This window comes from Triticum urartu, chromosome 7, assembly GCF_003073215.2.
Source record: "Triticum urartu cultivar G1812 chromosome 7, Tu2.1, whole genome shotgun sequence".
Classification (NCBI taxonomy): domain Eukaryota; kingdom Viridiplantae; phylum Streptophyta; class Magnoliopsida; order Poales; family Poaceae; genus Triticum; species Triticum urartu.
This window is the reverse complement of record NC_053028.1, coordinates 257,866,510-257,888,062: the sequence shown is the minus strand read 5'-3', so window position 1 is coordinate 257,888,062 and position 21,553 is coordinate 257,866,510. Positions and strand designations below refer to the sequence as shown.

Genomic DNA, 21,553 nt, shown 5'->3' with positions numbered 1-21,553 from the left:
GTGTCAGCGTCCCAGCCCCCTCCCCAGCCCGCCACCTCAGCGAGCTCCGCTAGATATTTTCCGACACCGCTAACTCACTGCCTAACGGGTCCCACGTCCGCGGCCCCGCCACCTCAGCGAAATCATGGGGCGGCACGTGGAAAGAGAATGCCGTGCCATCGGTGTTCGGCACGGCGCAGCGGATGGGCCTCCTCCTCCTCCTCCTCCTCTCCCTCGCTTTCTCCCATACCCTCGCAGTCGCAGCCCCGCTTCGGATTGCATAAGCTAAAGCGCGCGGCGATAAGAAGCGGCACACCCTCTCGCTCTCCCGCCTTTTGACCCACCTCCGCCGACCCCCTTCCTCCCTCCGGCATCGCGGGCTTCTCTCCTCGGCTCGGGTGGTGTGGTGTGGCGTGCCGGACGCTGGCCATGAAGGACAGCGTGGGGACGAGGCAGCACTGGCCGTGCGACTACTGCGGGGAGGCGGCGGCGGCGCTGCACTGCCGGGCCGACGCGGCGCGGCTCTGCGTGGCGTGCGACCGCCACGTGCACGCCGCCAACGCGCTCTCGCGGAAGCACGTGCGCGCGCCGCTCTGCGCCGGCTGCGCGGCCCGCCCGGCCGCGGCGCGCGTGGCGGCCGGGGGAGGCGAGCCGGCCTTCCTCTGCGCCGACTGCGACGGCGGGTGCGAGGGCGCGGCGCGCGTGCCCGTGGAGGGCTTCGCGGGCTGCCCCGCCGCGTCCGAGCTCGCCGCCTCGTGGGGCGTCGACCTCCTCCCTGGCGCCGGCGCCGCCGCCGCGTTCGGTTGCGGCCTCGGCGGCGGCGGCGGCGACCAAGAGGATGAGGATGCCTTCTTCTTCTCTTCCTTGGACTACTCCATGCTGGTTGACCCCGAGATGCGCGACCTCTACGTGCCCTGCAACCCGCCGGAGGTGGCCGTCTCGGCAGGCGGCGGCCGGCCCCTCAAGGGGGAAGCGCTGTGCCACCAGCTCGCCGAGATGGCGCGGCGAGAGACGGAGACATCGCAGCCGCAGGGGTACTCGGATCTGAGCCCCAGGACTCCTCGCCGGTCCTCCGCCGGGGCTAGCGGGCGCTTGCCTGACAAGCAGGCTCCCCCACCGCTGCCTCCTGCTCCGGAGGTACCGTGTCCGTACACGTCCCTGCTGATGATGCCGTCAGCTCACTGCGCCGAGCTTATCGGCAACGACCGCCTCCGTGACGACGACGAAGAGCAACTTCGATGGGAGTTCGCCCCACCCTCATCAGTGCCACCCACCCAGGTAAAAAAACATGAGAATAATATTATGCAAACAAATAAATCAATTGTTGGTGTTCAGACAATTTACATGTCAATTGTACTAATAAAATGTTTTGTTGGCGTCTTAATGAATGACTAAATTAGTTGCATTGCCTTCAGGTAGCCGCATCGTGGTAGCCAAACACACATTAACATCACATGTTTTGTAACACTACTCGGTCACACGAGAAATGTTCTGATCTTAATTTTCTGAGCAAACAACAATAGATCATCAAACAGGTTTTTGAAGGCTACATGGTCGTTGCTACTTTGTGCAGTTCCCGGTTAATCCATTGATCATTCAGATCATGGAATGCAATCATGAATTCATGATCTCTGGTAGGTCATGGAAAACCTATTGGCGTTCAGATGAATAACAAGGTGCCGGTTCCAAAGTTATCAGAGTTTAGCGTCCATTTCTTTGTACGTGACCTGAGGGTCTCCTCTCCTGTGGTTCTCACGGACTATCAGGCTCTAGTTTTGTCCTAGATTTTGTCAGCCAGAGAAATGATTGGTTTCACTAGTTTTGAGTAGAGATAAATTTGCCCTTTATTCGCTCTAATTTTGTCCTAGATTTTGTCAGCCAGAGAAGTGATTGGTTTCACTAGTTTTGAGTAGAGATAAATTTGCCCTTTATTCCCTCACCATTTATGGCACGGGTCTTTCAACTTGAAAGGGGAGTAGAATGCAGTTGCCATGGAGGCTCATGGACCGGGTTGTTTTAGGACACTGAATGCGCAGGTTGGCTGATAATGAATGGTATATTCTCCTCTACCAACAGTGCAAATTAGACTGGAATTTCTGAGCTGGTGTTGGCGTGTTGCTATCGCGATATGAAGAAGTGTACTTTGTATGATTTGGCACGTTACTAGATTCTTTTGAGTATTTGACTTTTTGAACATGGAATACATCGCCTGATGGCAAACAGTATTTATTCAATCTGCTGACTACATCGACATTGCTATCTATACAGTTTTCATTCACCCGATAATAGTATTCGGTATGCCTGTGTTTGCTTGTAGAGTTTGCATCGGCAAAAGGATAGGTTTGTAGGAATCACTTCCTTATAATTGGATATGCTTCAAAATCTTCTGACTTTCGTCAATATTTTTCTGGAATGTGCTTATTGTGGAAAGCCCTGACAGTTCACTACTTGCTATCTGCAGATATGGGATTTCAATTTAGGAAGATCAAGGAACCACAATGAAAAGACTGCACATGAGATTGGATTTGGTTCAAACAATGGAGGCTTTATGATCAAGAGTTACAGTGACATGCTCAAGGAGATTTCTTGTGGAACAACGAAAGATCTGGAAGATATTTATGACTCAGGATATGGTGCAGCTGCTGAAGATATAATGTCAACAAATATTTGCCAAGTGCCATCAAAAAATGTAAGTTATTCCCCCCTATGTCTATCCACTACATTCAGTATGCAGAGGCCAAGGGTGTTCACCCTCTTTTTGAAAAAAAAGTCCCCGGCATAAAGTGCATAAGGCGACACGCCACAATGGTGTTAATAGCCCGTGCATTTGCATCGACAAGATCTCACATGCATCATGCAAATTTTTAATATTTTGTACACAGTGCTATAACCTCATACCTAGCAGCAAAGTCTAAACATGACTGCTCTACTAGGATACGCCTTGTTTACAAATACAAGGAGTCCTCTAGTTTGCATTCAGCGGTTATTGGCTTTTATTCCTTTGTAAGCAACAGGGATAAAAGCCACGTGCATTAGATAATTCAGATACCAGGCAATTAGTTAAGGGTAATTTTAGTAGCCGTTGATCAAAATTCAATGTTGACAAGATACTGAAAGGAACTGCTCGACCTGAACCTGCTGAAAATGTGCATATTCATGGGGATACTGACATCCCATCCGCGCACTGTCGTTCCTCTTGGCTATTAACTTTCCAGTTGACAATGTAACAGATCTTTCGCTGATGTTGATGTGCCACTTTCTCTTGAGTGCATTCAGGCTGCTGTGTTCCTAATTCAGTCTTATCTTCTTTTTTGGGGGGCAAACATCTTATCTTTGAAGTGGCTGTTCTTGTGAAAGTTGGCTATATGGTCCCATTTAGTGTGAAGGCTTTAGGTGCTCTCAATCGCGGTGATAGTTATAGGCCACCATACAGATCCTTGTTCCATGCTCCTTTGGTCCACCAATTCATGGGTCATCTTGTTTCTTTGCGAAACATCAAGGGGCAATTTTGTCAGCCCTGATAATTCGCTGTATGTAAAGGCCCACCACGTGTTATTTGTTTTGCATCATTGTAGAGAAGTAGAGTCTCCATCAGCGAAAATTTCTGTGTCTGCTCTTGCAATTGTGGTACGTTTGTTGATATAGTTCTTGTCATCTTTTACCTTTGCAGGTTAGCACGGCGAGCAACAAGCGAATGAAGGTAAGCTCATGCACCTCGACGATGGATGGCCCAACAACCTCCGGCAGCCATGTGCCTGCTTCAGGAGGGGCCTTGGGGAGCTCTTCCCATGACAGAGGAGCAGCTCCCGCTAGGGAGATCTCCTTTGGTGATCAAACAATCGTCCCGACTGGACCCGAGAGGCCTGCCGCAAGGATCGACAGCGAGACGCTCGCGCTAAACAGGGACAGCGCGATGCAGCGGTACAAAGAGAAGAGGAAGAATCGCAGGCATGAATGAACCGATGAACAGATAGATAACCTGTCTTCATCACTCCTCATAGACGGTTGTAATTTTCTCATGCGTTTCTGGTGCTCCCTGCAGGTACGAGAAGCACATCCGGTATGAGTCCCGGAAGCTGAGGGCGGATACCCGGAAGCGGGTGAAAGGCCGTTTTGTCAAGTCGAATGAAGCGCTCAATGCCGGCAGCAATGGCGGATGAGCGAGCTAGCCTTCTTCCTTGCTCGCAGCACGGAGATGACATCCTGCGCCGCACCTACGCATGATGCCGTGCATTGCTCAGCTATTTTTTGTGTCGTCGTCGTTTTCAGCATCGTGATCCAGAGGATCATATTCACGGTGTGTTTCTTTTGTAAGAGACCTCTCCTTTTCTCCTCAGAACACATAAATAGCCAGCTTAATTTTACACAATGGCATATACGGTGCATATATGCGTCTCATCTTCCATGCTCATGATTTCATGAATGGATACCGCTGCTTAACCTACCAACTACGTAGTAATTGAGATCCAAAACGACAAACAATGTACTCCTAAGAACTCTTTACATGATCTGATGATAAGAACTTGAACATATCAAGGTGCTGCTATTGCTCCTAAGTGATTGGTCAGTGCCTGGCCGGCGCCCTGGGGTAACGGGAGAGTGCGCAGGCACTGCCGAGAGAGAGGAAGGCGGCAAAGGAGAGCGCGAGCGCGACGGCGCCGACGTCGCAGTACCTCCGGTAGAGGCGGCACACCGCGTACCACCCGCTGGTCTTGTTCCCCCACATGGCCACCGACCCGATGGCCCCTGCGCCCGCCGTTGCCGCCGTCAGTAGGTTCACCACCAGCTGCACGCAACAAAGCAGACAACGACGATGCCGTCCGTCGGTCGAGATCGATGAGGGTACACGAACACAGATGCATGGACGTATGATCTATACTAGCTTAGATGGAATTTTTTTCCTTCTTGCCGTACGTAACGTTACCTGGTCCACGGTGTGCAGCCAGCGCTTGCCGATGAGCTTCTTGACGAAGATGGCCGTCAGCAGCGAGTATGCTGTGCAGAAGAAGTTGGTCGCCACGAATGCCCTGCTCACCCACGAAACAAGAACCGATCAGACACGCTCGATTCGCTGGTTGCAGAAGCACACGGGAGATCAAGACCGATCGATCTAACTAACGAGTGAACGAAGGAAGGAGCATGCGCTAGCTGCATGGCGAGAGATTGGCGATGGTACGTACACCCAGACGTCGAACATGGTGAAGTTGACCTCCACCCCCCAGCGCTCCTGCCGGTTGGTGACGACGAGGACGGCGGCGGCCAGCGACGCGACGGCGGCCCCGACACGCAGCGCCACGGTGGCCGTGACGTGCTTCGCGGAGGCCACATTCATCGTCGCCGCGTCCTGCGACTCCAGTTCCACCATGGCGACGGAGGCGCGACGAGTCATATGCGGCGGTGTCAGCCCACGCGCGCCGGATGAAAAACCGATCGGACAAAGAGAAGGCTTGGAGGAATTATGGTTGAATCTATATATGGACAGAGGATGCTTCTTTGCAAATGTCTGGGGAGACTTGCCCGTAACCTAATCCAAATGAGTCCACCGGAGGTACGACTCCCATTCAATCTACGTACCTTCTCCAGCTTCATTCAGAACAAACTGAATTCAAATGCCAAGATGCAAATATCTCCTGATTTTTTATTCGGAATTCTTTTTTTTTTAGCGAGTAACTTCCAATCTATTCATATTTCATCATGGGAGTACAAAGAACACCACAGGTAATAAAAATTACAACCAGTTCCGTGGATCACCTCGCGACGACTACAAACACTGGAGCAATCAGAAGGCACACTGCCGTCATCGCCCTTCGCGTCGAAGCTGGGCAAACCTTGTTGTAATAGACAGCCAGGAAGTCGTCGTGCTGAGACCCTCATAGGATCAGCGCACCAGAGCAACAACCATCACCAATGAAGAAATTCGTATATCGGAAGGATCATACATGTAAACACCCAAACAAAGACGAATGAAGATCGGATCCAAACATATCCAGTGAAGACCAGCACCGATCGAATCCCGCGAGATCTGACGGAGACACCTTCACATGCCCTCCGATGATAGATGCACCATCGGGGCGTGGATAGAATGTGGAAGACATTATTACTACCGGGGGACATCGTTGCTGCTACATAGCCCCAACCAAGACTTGGAACCTAACAAAAACGGGAACGGGGTCCCTCCCGCCGGCGAGGGGAGAGGTCCTCCACACCTCCATGACACATAGGACAACGGAGATGAGACGGACCGACGACGGTGCCGACGGAAGGAAGAGGAAAGCATGAGATTTTTTTCTTGTGGAGGAGGAAAGAGAAGGCGTGGTTTCTCTCGGGATAGTGTATAGCTTTTATTCGGAATTCTATACTTGTGAATTTCTATCTGTTGTGTTGTGTAGTCTCCTCTACATAACTAGTCATAAAAGTAGCAAACAGGGTCAAAGAAACACTAAAATAAGCAAAAACAGGTATAATCCACCACAATGACAACCACCATGTCATATATCTCCTGATTTCTATTTGCAATTCGCATATCACTTGTCCCAACGCCGGGTCAACATTTTTTTTGAAGCATGAACCGTAGATAGTGTCTTCCTGAAGATCTTATCATTTCTAACAGACCAAATGCTCCAACATCCAGCAATAATAATGTCAAGTGCCAAATCTTTGGGCAGTTCATTGTGTCTGAGGCATATTTCATCAAAGCTTGAGATTCCTCTTCCTCTGCTAGGTAGAATCTGATTCCAACAATCCAAGGCAAAGTTACAATCCCCAAAAAGGTGCATAAGTGTTTCTTCAGTGTTATCATTGAAGGAAATATGCCCTAGAGGCAATAATAAAGTTATTATTTATTTCCTTATTTAATGATAAATGTTTATTATTCATGCTAGAATTGTATTAACCGGAAACATAATACATGTGTGAAAACATAGACAAACATAGTGTCACTAGTATGCCTCTACTTGACTAGCTCGTTAATCAAAGATGGCTAAGTTTCCTAACCATAGACATGAGTTGTCATTTGATTAACGGGATCACATCATTAGGAGAATGATGTGATTGACTTGACCCATTCCGTTAGCTTAGCACTTGATCATTTAGTATGTTGCTATTGCTTTCTTCATGACTTATACATGTTCCTATGACTATGAGATTATGCAACTCCCGTTTATTGGAGGAACACTTTGTGTGCTACCAAATGTCACAACGTAACTGGGTGATTATAAAGGTGCTCTACAGGTGTCTCCGAAGGTACTTGTTGAGTTGGCATATTTCGAGATTAGGATTTGTCACTCCGATCATCGGAGAGGTATCTCTGGGCCCACTCGGTAATACACATCACTATAAGCCTTGCAAGCATTGTAACTAATGAGTTAGTTGCGGGATGATGTATTACGGAACGAGTAAAGAGACTTGCCGGTAACGAGATTGAACTAGGTATTGAGATACCGACGATCGAATCTCGGGCAAGTAACATACCGATGACAAAGGGAACAACGTATGTTGTTATGCGGTTTGACCGATAAAGATCTTCGTAGAATATGTAGGAGCCAATATGAGCATCCAGGTTCCGCTATTGGTTATTGACCGGAGACGTGTCTCGGTCATGTCTACATAGTTCTCGAACCCGTAGGGTCCGCATGCTTAATGTTCGGTGACGATTTGTATTATGAGTTTATGTGTTTTGATGTACCGAAGGTAGTTCGGAGTCCCAGATGAGATCGGGGACATGACGAGGAGTCTTGAAATGGTCGAGACATAGAGATCGATATATTGGACGACTATATTCGGACATCGGAAAGGTTCTGAGTGATTCGGATATTTTTCGGAGTACCGGAGAGTTACGAGAGTTCGCCGGGGAGTATATGGGCCTTATTGGGCTTTAGGGGAAAGAGAGAGGAGAGGCTGCACGCCCCCCAATGCTTAGTCTGAATTGGACTAGGGGGAGGGGCGGCGCCCCCTCCTTCCTTCTCTTCTCTTTTCCCTTTCCTTCTCTCCTACTCCTACTACTTGGAAGGGCTCCTAGTTCTACTAGGAAAGGGGGAATCCTACTCCCGGTGGGAGTAGGAATCCCCTAGGGCGCGCCATAGAGAGGGGCGGCCCTCCCCCTCCTCCACTCCTTTATATACGGGAGTGGGGCACCCCTTGGAGACACAAAAATTGATCATTGATCTTTTAGCCGTGTGTGGTGCCCCCCTCCACCATAATCCACCTCGGTCATATCGTAGCGGTGCTTAGGCGAAGCCCTGCGTCGGTAGCATCATCATCACCGTCATCACACCGTCGTGCTGAAGGAACTCTCCCTTGAAGCTCTGCTGGATCGGAGTTCGTGGGACGTCATCGAGTTGAACGTGTGCTAAACTCGGAGGTGCCGTGCGTTCGGTACTTGGATCGGTCGGATCGTGAAGACGCACGACTACATGAACTGCGTTGTGCTAATGCTTCGGCTTTCGGTCTACGAGGGTACGTGGACACACTCTCCCCTCTCGTTGCTATGCATCACCATGATCCTGTGTGTGCGTAGGAAATTTTTGAAATTACTACGTTCCCCAACAGTGGCATCCGAGCCAGGTTTATGTGTAGATGTTATATTCATGAGTAGAACACAAGTGAGTTGTGGGCGATACAAGTCATACTGCTTACCAGCATGTCATGCTTTGGTTCGGCGGTATTGTTAGATGAAGCGGCCCGGACCGATATTACGCCTACGCTTACGTGAGACTGATTTTACCGACGTGCTTTGCACACAAGTGGCTGGCGGGTGTCAGTTTCTCCAACTTTAGTTGAACCGAGTGTGGCTACGCCCGGTCCTTGAGAAGGTTAAAACAACACTAACTTGACAAACTATCGTTGTGGTTTTGATGCGTAGGTAAGAACGGTTCTTGCTCAGCCCATAGCAACCACGTAAAATTTGCAACAACAAAGTAGAGGACATCTAACTTGTTTTTGCAGGGCATGTTGTGATGTGATATGGTCAAGACGTGATGAAATATAATTTGTTGTATGAGATGATCATGTTTTGTTAAAGTTATCGGCTACTGGCAGGAGCCTTATGGTTGTCTCTTTATTTGCATAAGATGCAAGTGCTATGTAATTGCTTTACTTTATCTCTATGCGCTAGCAATAGTTGCAAAAGCAATAGCTGGTGAGACAATCATGTGACGACACGTTGATAAAAGATCAAGATGATGGAGATCATAGTGTCATGCCGGTAACAATGGAGATCATGACAGTACTTTGGAGATGAAGATCAAAAGCACAAGATGATGATGGCCATATCATGTCACATATTATGATTGCATGTGATGTTTATCTTTTATACATCTTATTTTGCTTAGTTCGGCGGTAGCTTTATAAGATGATCCCTTACTAAATATCAAGGTAAAAGTGTTCCCCCTGAGTATGCACCGTTGCCAAAGTTCGTCGTGCCGAGACACCACATGATGATCGTGTGTGATAAGCTCAATGTTCATCTACAACGGGTGTAAGACAGTTTTACACACGCAGAATACTCGGGTTAAACTTGACGAGCCTGGCATATGCAGATATGGCCTCAGAACACTGAGACCGAAATGTCGAGCGTGAATCATATAGTAGATATGATCAACATAGTGATGTTCACCATTGAAAACTACTCCATCTCACGTGATGATCGGACATGGTTTAGTTGATTTGGATCACGTGATCACTTAGATGATTAGAGGGATGTCTATCTAAGTGGGAGTTCTTAAGTAATATGATTAATTGAACTTTAATTTATCATGAACTTAGTCCTGGTACTATTAGCATATCTATGTTGTAGATCAATAGCTCGCATTCAGCTCCCCTGTTTTATTTTTGATATGTTCCTAGAGAAAAATAAGTTGAAAGATGTTAGTAGCAAAGATGCGGACTAGCTCCGTGATCTGAGGATTATCCTCATTGCTGCACAGAAGTATTATGTCCTTGATGCACTGCTAGGTGACAGAACTATTGCAGGAGCAGATGCAGATGTTTTGAACGTTTTGACAAAAGCTCGGTATGGTAACTACTTGATAGTTTAGTGCACCATGCTTTACGGCTTAGAACCGGGACCTCAAAAATGTTTTGAACGCCACAGAGCATATAAGATATTCCAAGAGTTGAAATTGGTATTTCATACTCATGCCCGTGTCGAGAGGTATGAGACCTCTGACATTACTTTTCCTACAAGATGGAGGAGAATAGCTCAACCAGTAAGCATGTGCTTAGATTGTCTGAGTACTACAATCACTTGAATCAAGTGGGAGTTAATCTTCCAGATAAGATAGTGATTAACAGAGTTCTCTAGTCACCATCACCAAGTTGCTAGAACTTCATGATGAACTATAATATGCAAGGGATAACAGAAACGATTCCCAAGCTCTTCGTGATGCTGAAATCGACGAAGGTAGAAATCAAGAAAAGCATCAAGTGTTGATGGTTAACAAGACCACTAGTGTCAAGAAAAGGGCAAAGGGAAGAAGGGGAACTTCAAGAAGAACGACAAGCAAATTGCTGCTCAAGTGAAGAAGCCCAAGTCTGGACCTAAGCCTGAGACTAAGTGATTTTACTGCAAAGGGACTAGTCACTGGAAGCGGAACTACCCCAAGTATTTGGCGGATAAGAAGGATGGCAAAGTGAACAAAGGTATATTGGATATACATGTTATTGATGTGTACTTTACTAGTGTTTATAGCAACCCCTCGGTATTTGATACTAGTTCAGTTGCTAAGAGTAGTAACTTGAAACGGGAGTTGCAGAATGAACAGAGACTAGTTAAGGGTGAAGTAACGATGTGTGTTGGAAGTAGTTCCAAGAATGATATGATCATCATCGCACACTCCCTATACTTTCGGGATTAGTGTTGAACCTAAATAAGTGTTATTTGGTGTTTTCGTTGAGCAAGAATATGATTTGATCATGTTTATTGCAATACGGTTATTCATTTAAGTTAGAGAATAATTGTTATTCTGTTTACATGAAAAAACCCTTCTATGGTTATACACCCAATGAAAATGGTTTGTTGAATATCGATCGTAGTGATACACATATTCATAATATTGAAGCCAAAAGATGCAAAGTAATAATGATAGTGCAACTTATTTGTGGCACTGCCGTTTAGGTCATATTGGTGTAAAGCGCATGAAGAAAATCCATGCTGATGGGCTTTTGGAATCACTTGATTATGAATCAGTTGATGCTTGCGAACCATGCCTCATGGGCAAAGATGACTAAGACTCCATTCTCCAGAACAATGGAGCGAGCAACTGACTTATTGGATATAATACATACTAATGTATGAGGTCCGATGAGTGTTGAGGCTCGTGGCGGGTATCATTATTTTCTGACCTTCGCAGATAATTTGAGCAGATACGGGTATATCTACTTGAAGAAACATAAGTCTGAAACATTTGAAAAGTTTAAAGAGTTTCAGAGTGAAGTGGAAAATCATCGTAACAAGAAAATAAAGTTTCTACGATCTGATCGCAGAGGCGAATATTTTAGTTACGAGTTTGGTCTTCAATTAAAACAATGTGGAATAGTTTCACAAACTCATGCCTCCTGGAACACCACAGCGTAATGGTGCGTCCGAACGTCATAACCGTACTTTATTTGATATAGTGCAATCTATGATGTCTCTTTCCGATTTACCACTATCGTTTTGGGGTTATGCATTAGAGACAGCTGCATTCACATTAAAAAGGGCACCATCTAAATCCATTGAGACGACACCGTATGAACTGTGGTTTAGCAAGAAACCTAAGCTGTCGTTTCTTAAAGTTTGGGGTTGCGATGCTTATGTGAAAAAGTTTCATCTTGATAAGCTCAAACCCAAGTCGGAGAAGTGCATCTTCATAGGATACCCAAAATTAACTGTTGGGTACACCTTCTATCACATATCCGAAGGCAAGATATTTGTTGCTGAGAATGGATCCTTTCTAGAGAAGGAGTTTCTCTCGAAAGAAGTGAGTGGGAGGAAAGTAGAACTCGATGAGGTAACTGTACTTGCTCCCTTATTGGAAAGTAGTTCATCACAGAAATATGTTTCTGTGACTCCTACACCAATTAGTGAGGAAGCTAATGATGATGATCATGTAACTTCAGATCAAGTTACTACCGAACCTCGTAGGTCAACCAGAGTGAGATCCGTACCAGAGTGATACGGTAATCCTGTTCTGGAGGTCATGTTAATTGACCATGACGAACCTACGAACTATGAGGAAGCGATGATGAGCCCAGATTCCGTGAAATGGCTTGAGGCCATGAAATCTGAGATGGGATCCATGTATGAGAACAAAGTGTGGACTTTGGTTGACTTGCCCGATGATCGGCAAGCCATAGAAAATAAATGGATCTTCAAGAGGAAGACGGACGATGATAGTAGTGTTACTATCTACAAAGCTAGACTTGTCGAAAAAGGTTTTGACAAAGTTCAAGGTGTTGACTATGATGAGATTTTCTCACTCGTAGCGATGCTTAAGTCTGTCCGAATCATGTTAGAAAATTGCCACATTTTATGAAATCTGGCAAATGGATGCCAAAACTACATTCCTTAATGGATTTCTTAAAGAAGAGTTGTATATGATGCAACCAGAAGGTTTTGTCGATCCTAAAGGTTCTAACAAAATGTGCAAGCTCCAGCGATCCATCTATGGACTGGTGCAAGCATCTCATAGTTGGAATATACGCTTTGACGAGTTGATCAAAGCATATAATTTTATACAGACTTGTGGTGAAGCCTGTATTTACAAGAAAGTGAGTGGGAGCACTACAACATTTCTGATAAATATATGTGAATGACATATTGTTGATTGGAAATAATGTAGAATTTTCTGGAAAGCATAAAGGAGTATTTAAAAGGAGTTTTTCAAATAAAGACCTCGGTGAAGCTACTTACATATTGAGCATCAAGATCTATAGAGATAGATGAAGACGCTTGATAAGTTTTTTCAATGAGTACATACCTTGACAAGATTTTGAAGTAGTTCAAAATGGAACAGTCAAAGAAAGAGTTCTTACCTGTGTTACAAGGTGTGAAATTGAGTAAGACTCAAAGCCCGACCACGGCAGAAGATAGAAAGAGAATGAAAGTCATTCCCTATGCCTCAGCCATAGTTTCTATAAAGTATGCCATGCTGTGTACCAGATCTATTGTATACCCTACACTGAGCTTAGAAAGGGAGTACAATAGTGATCTAGGAGTAGATCACTGGACAGCGGTCAAAATTATCCACAGTGGAATAAGGATATGTTTCTCGATTATCGAGGTGACAAAAGGTTCATCGTAAAGGGTTATGTCGATGCAAATTTTGACACTGATCCAGATGACTCTAAGTCTCAATCTGGATACATTTTGAAAGTGGGAGCAATTGGCTAGAGTAGCTCCATGCAGAGCATTGTTGACATAGAAATTTGCAAAATATATACGGATCTGAATGTGGCAGACCCGTAGACTAAACTTCTGTCACAAGCAAAACATGATCACACCTTAGTACTCTTTGGGTGTTAATCACATAGTGATGTGAACTAGATTACTGACTCTAGTAAACCCTTTGGGTTTTGGTCACATGACGATGTGAACTATGGGTGTTAATCACATGGTGATGTGAACTATTGGTGTTAAATCACATGGCGATGTGAACTAGATTATTGACTCTAGTGCAAGTGGGCGACTGAAGGAAATATGCCCTAGAGGCAATAATAAAGTTATTATTTATTTCTTTATTTAATGATAAATGTTTATTATTCATGCTAGAATTGTATTAACCAGAAACATAATACATGTGTGAATACATAGACAAACATAGTGTCACTAGTATGCCTCTACTTGACTAGCTCGTTAATCAAAGATGGCTAAGTTTCCTAACCATAGACATGAGTTGTCATTTGATTAACAAGATCACATCATTAGGAGAATGATGTGATTGACTCGACCCATTCCGTTAGCTTAGCACTTGATCATTTAGTATGTTGCTATTGCTTTCTTCATGACTTATACATGTTACTATGACTATGAGATTATGCAACTCCCGTTTACCGGAGGAACACTTTGTGTGCTACCAAACGTCACAACATAAATAGGTGATTATAAAGGTGCTCTACAGGTGTCTCCGGAGGTACTTGTTGAGTCGGCGTATTTCAAGATTAGGATTTGTCACTTCGATTGTCGGAGAGGTATCTCTAGGCCCACTCGGTAATACACATCACTATAAGCCTTGCAAGCATTGTAACTAATGAGTTAGTTGCGGGATGATGTATTACATAATGAGTAAAGAGACTTGCCGGTAACGAGATTGAACTAGGTATTGAGATACCGACGATCGAATCTTGGGCAAGTAACATACCGATGACAAAGGGAACAACGTATGTTGTTATGCGGTTTGACCGATAAAGATCTTCCTAGAATATGTAGGAGCCAATATGAGCATCCAGGTTCCGCTATTGGTTATTGACCAGAGACGTGTCTCAGTCATGTCTACATAGTTCTCGAACCCGTAGGGTCCGCACGCTTAACGTTCGGTGACGATTTGTATTATGAGTTTATGTGTTTTGATGTACCGAAGGTAGTTCGGAGTCCCGGATGAGATCGGGGACATGACGAGAAGTCTCGAAATGGTCGAGACGTAAAGATCGATATATTGGACGACTATATTCGGATATCGGAAAGGTTCCGAGTGATTCGGGTATTTTTCGGAGTACCGGAGAGTTACGGGAATTCGCCGGGGAGTATATGGGCCTTATTGGGCTTTAGGGGAAAGAGAGAGGAGAGACTGCACACCCCCAATGCTTAGTCCGAATTGGACTAGTGGGAGGGGCGGCGCCCCCTCCTTCCTTCTCTTCTCTTTTCCCTTTCCTTCTCTCCTACTCCTACTACTTGGAAGGGCTCCTAGTTCTACTAGGAAAGGGGGAATCCTACTCTCGGTGGGAGTAGGACTCCCCTAGGGAGCGCCATAGAGAGGGCCAGCCCCCCCTCCACTCCTTTATATACGGGGAGGGGGGCACCCCTTGGAGACACAACAATTGATCATTGATCTTTTAGACGTGTGCGGTGCCCCCCTCCATCATAATCCACCCCGGTCATATCGTAGCGATGCTTAGGCGAAGCCCTGCGTCGGTAGCATCATCATCACCATCATCACGCCGTCGTGCTGACGGAACTCTCCCTCGAAGCTCTGCTGGATCGGAGTTCGTGGGACGTCATCGAGCTGAACGTGTGCTGAACTCGGAGGTGCCGTGCGTTTGGTACTTGGATCGGTCGAATTGTGAAGACGTACGACTACATCAATCGCGTTGTGCTAACGCTTCCGTTTTCGATCTATGAGGGTACGTGGACACACTCTCCCCTCTCGTTGCTATGCATCACCATGATCCTGTGTGTGCGTAGAATTTTTTTGAAATTACTACGTTTCCCAACACACCCATCCTAAAATTACTCCAAGCTGAGCACGCTTAACTTTGGAGTTATTTTCGAATGGGCTCCCGGAAAAGAAGGAATTCCTTATCGATATGAGTAGTCTATCATCCCTAATAAGCCATGCTATCACATGAGTTTACTTCCAAACTCAACAGTAATAAATGGATCCTCACAAACATCTATGGACCATGACAAACAGATAATAGATTGATATTCCTTAATTGGTTCCAATATATTCAGATTGAAGATGATGTAGATTGGCTAGTGTTGGGTGATTTTAATTACATGAGATACCGCACTAATAGAAATAAAGAGGGGGTGATACGTCTCCAACGCATTGATACGTCTCCAACGTATCTATATTTTTGATTGTTCGATGCTATTAGATTATCTATCTTGGATGTTTTATATGCATCATGGTATATTTTATATCATTTTTTGGGACTAACCTATTAACCTAGTTCCCAATGCTAGTTGTTGTTTTTTTTCCTTGTTTTTGCCTTTCACAGAAAATCAATATCAAACAGAGTCCATACGGAATAAAACTTTACGATGATTTTTCTTGGACTAGAAGAAACCTATGAGACTTCGAGAGGAGGCCAGAAGACCTACGAGGCGGCCACAAGCCGTAGGGGCCCTAATACATCTTTGACGTATCTATAATTTATGAAGTATTCATGCTATTTTATTATCATTCTTGGATGTTTTACAATCATTTTATAGCAACTCTATATCATTTTTTGGGACTAACCTATTGACCCAGTGCCCAATGCCACTTGCTGTTTTTTGCTTGTTTTTTTACATCGCATGAAATCAATATCAAACGGCGTCCAAACACCGCGAAACTGTTTGTGGATGTTTTATGGACCAAAAGACATCTAGTGGGCTGGAGCAGCACCTGGGGGTGCCACGAGGGGGGCACAACCCACCAGGGCGCGCCTGGGAGCCTAGGCGCGCCCAGGTGGGTTGTGCCCACCTCGGTGGCCTCCCACACCCCTTCTTTGCCCTATAAATCACCAAATATTCCAAAAACCTTTGGGGTAACCCTAGATCAGAAGTTCCTCTGTCGCAAGGCTCTGTAGCCATGAGAACCAATCTAGACCCCGTTCCGGCACCCTGCCGGAGGGGGGAATCATCACGGATGGCCATCTTCATCATCCCGGCGGCCACCACGATGAGGAGGGAGTAGTCCACCCTCGGGGCTGAGGGTTTGTACCAGTAGCTATGTGTTTAATCTCTCTCACACTCTCTCTCTCTCGTGTTCTTGAGATGTCACAATCTTGATGTATCATGGGCTTTGTTAATATAGTCGGATCATATGGTGTTTTCCCCTCTCTATCTTGTTGTGATGAATTGAGTTTTCCCTTTGAGATTTCGTTTTATCGAATTGAATACTTTTATGGATTTGAGAGCACTTGATATATGTCTTGCATATGAATACTCATGGTGACAATGGGGTATCATATTGATTCACTTGATATGTATTTTGGTACTCAACTTGTGGATTCACGTGGTGACATTGGGGTAATCTATGCATAGGGGTTGATGCATGTTCTCGTCTTTTGTTTCTCCGATAGAAATCTTGGGGCACTCTTTGAGGTTCTTTGTGTTGGATTGAGTATTATGAATCTGAAATTATTTGGTGTTATTTTAGTACGAACTCTTGGATAGATTGATCGGAAAGAATAACTTCAAGGTGGTTTCGTACCCTACAAACGATTTCTTCATATGTTCTTCGCTAGATAGGAACTTTGGAGTGATTCTTCCTTGCACGTTGAGGGATGATTATATGATCCAATTATATTAGCATTGTTGAGAGATTGCACTAGCGAAAGTACGGACCCTAGGCCTCATTTTCAAGCATTGCAATATCGTTTTGCTCCGTTTTATCAATTGCTACCTTGCTGTTTTTATTTATTCAGATTATAAAAATATATTTCTACCATAAATATTACACTTTTATCACCATCTCTTCGCCGAACTAGTGCACCTATACAATTTGCCATTGTATTAGGTGTGTTGGGGATACAAGAGATTTCTTGTATTTGGTTGCAGGGTTGTTTGAGAGAGACCATCTTCATCCTACACCTCCCACGGATTGATAAACCTTAGGCCATCCACTTGAGGGAAAATTGCTATTGTCCTACGGCTTGTACTTGGAGGCCCAACACGAGTCTACAAGAATAAAGTTGCGTAGTAGACATCAGGCCCCTAGGGCTTGTGGGCCCCCCAGAGATCGTCTAACCCTAATCTTTGCTCCATAAATACACAAATATTCCCCAAACATCAGAAGCATCCACAAAAATACTTTTCCACCGCCGCAAGCTTCTGTTCTCATGAGATCCCATCTTGGGGCCTTTCTGGCTCTCTGTCAGAGGGGATTCGATCACGGAGGGCCTCTACACCAACCTTGCTGCCCTTCCGATGATGTGTGAGTAGTTTACCACAGACCTACGAGTCCATAGCTTGTAGCTAGATGACTTCTTCTCTCTCTTTGATCTTCAATACAAAGTTCTCCTCGATGTTCTTGGAGATTTATTCGATGTAATCTTCTTTTGTGGTGCGTTTGTTGAGATCCAATGAATTGTCGATTATGATCAGATTATCTATCAATATTATTTGAGTCTTTTCTGAGCTCTTTTATGCATGATTAAGATAGCTTTGTATTTCTCTCCGATCTATCGATTTGGTTTGGCCAACTAGATTGGTTTGTCTTGCAATGGGAGAGGTGCTTTGCGATGGGTTCAATCTTGCGGTGTCCTCACCCAGTGACAGAAGGGGTAGCGCGGCACGTATTCTATTGTTGCCATTAAGGATAAAAATATGGGGTTTATAACATATTGCTTAAGGCGTTACTCTGTTCTTTTGAACTTAATACTCTAGATGCATGCAGGAGTCGGTCGATGTGTGGAGTAATTGTAGTAGATGCAGGCAGGAGTTGGTCTACTTGATACCTATATTCATGATCATTGCCTTGGATATCATCATAACTATGCACTTTTCTATCAATTGCTCAACAGTAATTTGTTCACCCACCGTACATTTTCTTTCAAGAGAGAAGCCTCTAGTGAAACTTATGGCCCCCGAGTCTATTTTCCATCGTATTATTTTCAGATCTATAAAACCAAAAATCCAAAAATATCTTACTGTAATTCATTTACCTTCAATTTATTTTGCCTTTTATTTATCTTTTATATCAATCCACTACTACAGGATGCTGCTAACGCGACACTGTGTGCGATGCAATAATCGCAAACGATGGTGTAAAAGAACTATCAAAAAAGGTGCAAAACGTTTGCAATGGTGGAGCCATCAAACACGGTTCAGATTTTAGTTGCCTGTGTGATGCAGGGCATATGGTTCAGTTCAATGAACTATTTGCGATGAGGCAGAAAAAAAGAAACAGGCAGCCAGATGAAGGCGTGTGCTATATACAGCATACAGTTCACTCGAATGAACTGTTTGTGATGAGGATGAACAATAGAAACGGGCATCTAGATAAAGGTGTGTGCGATTGAGGGCATACGCTGTAGAAGGATTAACTGTTTGCGATTAGGCAACAGAACAGAAATAGGTTAGCCAGATCAAAGTGTCTGCGATTGATGGCATAAACTTCACACAGATGAACTGTTTGCGATTAGCCACAACAAACTGAAATAGTTAGATAGATCAACGTGTATGCGCTAGACGGGCACACACATTCTACTTAAAAGAAGCATGCGCAATGGTAATAACGAGCGCACACGGTTGTTGGAACAAGACGTGTGCTGACATTGCCTATTGCGGTGCAACCTATGGTGGAAACGCCACGTACGCGGCCAAGAAGGCATACGTGCCCATGTTACACCTTCTGGGAATAGAGCCGCACTTATAACCGTCAGTAAATTTTGAGCCTGCGTCCCGTCACATTCCAAATTGCAAACCTGTTCACATCGATCAAAACCTAAACGGTTTTCCACTTAGCAGCGTATTAGTACTCGGTTATAAATATTACTACTCCAAGATGACTGCATATTCCCCCTCAACTCCTCATCCACAAAAACAAACAAGTCATTCATAATCGTTCCCTTGCGTCAGCCATGGCCAGCGTGAGTTCTGGGTCGAGAGATTGCCACCAGGGAGATGCGAGCATGGAAGTGGAAGCACGAGAGATGTCCCGCCTCGCCACGAACGCAGCCGGCATGTCCCGCCGTGCGGCTGTAGCAGCATAGAGGTCCCGCCACGCCGCCGAAGCAGCACGGAGGTCCCGCCGCACCGTCGATGCGGCAGGCTGGTCCGGCCACGCCGCGGAAGCAGAAAAGATGTCCCGCCGTGCCGCGAATGCAGCAGAGATGTCCTCCCATGCCGCGGCGGCCTAGGAAAATGTCTCGTGGGCAGGCGAGGACTCTTACAGGCGCATGCATGCGATCATCCATAGCTAGATGAATCAGATCTCCGGCTGGGCGAGGTTGCAGGACGACATGAAAGCCTCTTTTGAACAGGCTACCGGCATCATTCGGTAACTAATGAGAGCAATGCGAAGCTCCATGCCGAGCGCGACCTGCTGAGGGCGAAGATTGTCGGAAGTGCGGAGCAGGAGGAGGAGACCACTGCCTTGTTGAAGAAGACTGGCGTCATCGTCGAGAAACTTATGGACGAGAATGCCATGCTGCGGATCGAGTGCAGAAGGCTGGTGGAGGAATTTGTGGATGCTCTCAGGCAGCATCTTGAGGACAAGAACGAGCTCATCGCTGCTCACCACGGAGACTAGTTCCCGCGGCCTGCAGCAACACATCAAGAAAGTAGAGATCAACGAGCCAGATTGTTGTCTTCCTTCTTCTTTTACCCTTGTGTATTTCGGGCGTTGTCGCATGTGGCTTTTTAAATTATGTTCCTTTTTTGTGGATATTTTAATTATGTTCTTAAATATGTAAGACAATTATTATCCACTGTCATTGTCCTTATATTCATCATGCTTGCTATAAGTCGCAGTCAATGCTATATAGGTCCGTCGGATCTTACATCAAGATCTGTGCACAACTTTCTTTTCAGATTTTCATTTCTCTCTCTTAAATCTCAGTCCAGTGAGACATATAGCCACGTCGTAGAATAGGGGCTCGGGCGCCATTAATGGAAATGTCGGGAGGGAGGTGCGCGACGGGTAGAGGTCAAAGGGCTCTCCTCCCAATGAGCACGCGCAGGGGTTTGATCGCACGCCTCACGTACTCAAATAGCTACCCCCCACGGCACCTCCTAGCCAACAAAAAAGGGGACGCGTGGCGACACGTAATTGGTAAGTAGAACGCCCACAGTTTCAATAATACTTGTATTTCCGATTTGTAAGGTGACAACACTTGTTCCAAAATGACTTTGTTGATTGTTAATGTGTGCGCCTTCGCAAATCGGACAGAAAAATTACCACATCATGTTGGTTCCATGTCATGGCACCATGCCAAGTTTCATAATTTTCAGGCGTGTTTTGGATTTACAGGAATTAAAAACCAAGTTTCTCAATCTTTGCAGCCGAGCCACGACGCCCAGATGTTTGAATTTCATTCCCATTTCTTGCACGGGACCTATAAATTCACCCAAGGACACACATGTTTTCAACCAACTTTGGTGCACTGGAGCATGTGCTTGTAGTTCAAATTTGAATTATGCACATTAAATGCGCACAAACTCAATTAATGTATAAAAAGAGCCAAACGAACCCGGAATAATTCCAAAATTTAGCATGATACTTCTATTTGGTCTAACCTGCCTATGTAAAAAAATTAAGGCGGGAGAAGGCAGTGTACGTATGTCATTTCGCACACGGAGGTGACACGTTCCCTCTCGGAACCACGAGCCTTCTTGAGGAAAGCTCCAGTTTGCAAGAATCTTACACCGAAGCTAGTCCCAATTCGGCCTAAAAAATTACCGCAGCATGTTGGTGCCATGTCATGACACCATGCCAAGTTTCATGATTTTCGGGCGTGTTTTGGATTTACAGGAATTAAAAAACCAAGTTTCTCAATCTTTCCAGCCGAGCCACGACGCCCAGATGTTTGAATTTCATCCGAATTTCTTGCATGGGACCTATAAATACACCCAAGGACACACATACGAGTTTTCGACCAACTTTGGTGCACTGGAGCATGTGCTTGTAGTTCAAATTTGAATTATGAACATTAAATGCCCAGACGCTCA

The 21,553-nt window shown here is 45.4% G+C and overlaps 2 protein-coding genes across 2 annotated transcripts; one reads left to right on the top strand and one right to left on the bottom strand.

The window, feature by feature from the left end:
• The first annotated feature begins 226 nt into the window (after window positions 1–226).
• LOC125521351 (zinc finger protein CONSTANS-LIKE 14-like) lies at window positions 227–4,366 on the top strand. The gene is made up of 4 exons (XM_048686417.1): window positions 227–1,257; window positions 2,441–2,668; window positions 3,650–3,927; window positions 4,022–4,366. Exons 1-4 carry the CDS (start codon window positions 409–411, stop codon window positions 4,137–4,139), a joined length of 1,473 nt encoding a protein of 490 aa, XP_048542374.1. The 5' UTR covers window positions 227–408; the 3' UTR covers window positions 4,140–4,366.
• A 133-nt stretch (window positions 4,367–4,499) lies between these two features.
• Window positions 4,500–5,418, bottom strand: LOC125521352 (CASP-like protein UU-1). Its single transcript, XM_048686418.1, has 3 exons — window positions 5,160–5,418; window positions 4,904–5,006; window positions 4,500–4,765 (listed from the first exon to the last, which is right to left on the bottom strand). The coding sequence occupies exons 1-3, from the start codon at window positions 5,366–5,368 to the stop codon at window positions 4,544–4,546; spliced, it is 534 nt and encodes a 177-aa protein (XP_048542375.1). The 5' UTR covers window positions 5,369–5,418; the 3' UTR covers window positions 4,500–4,543.
• Between the last annotated feature and the right edge of the window lie 16,135 nt (window positions 5,419–21,553).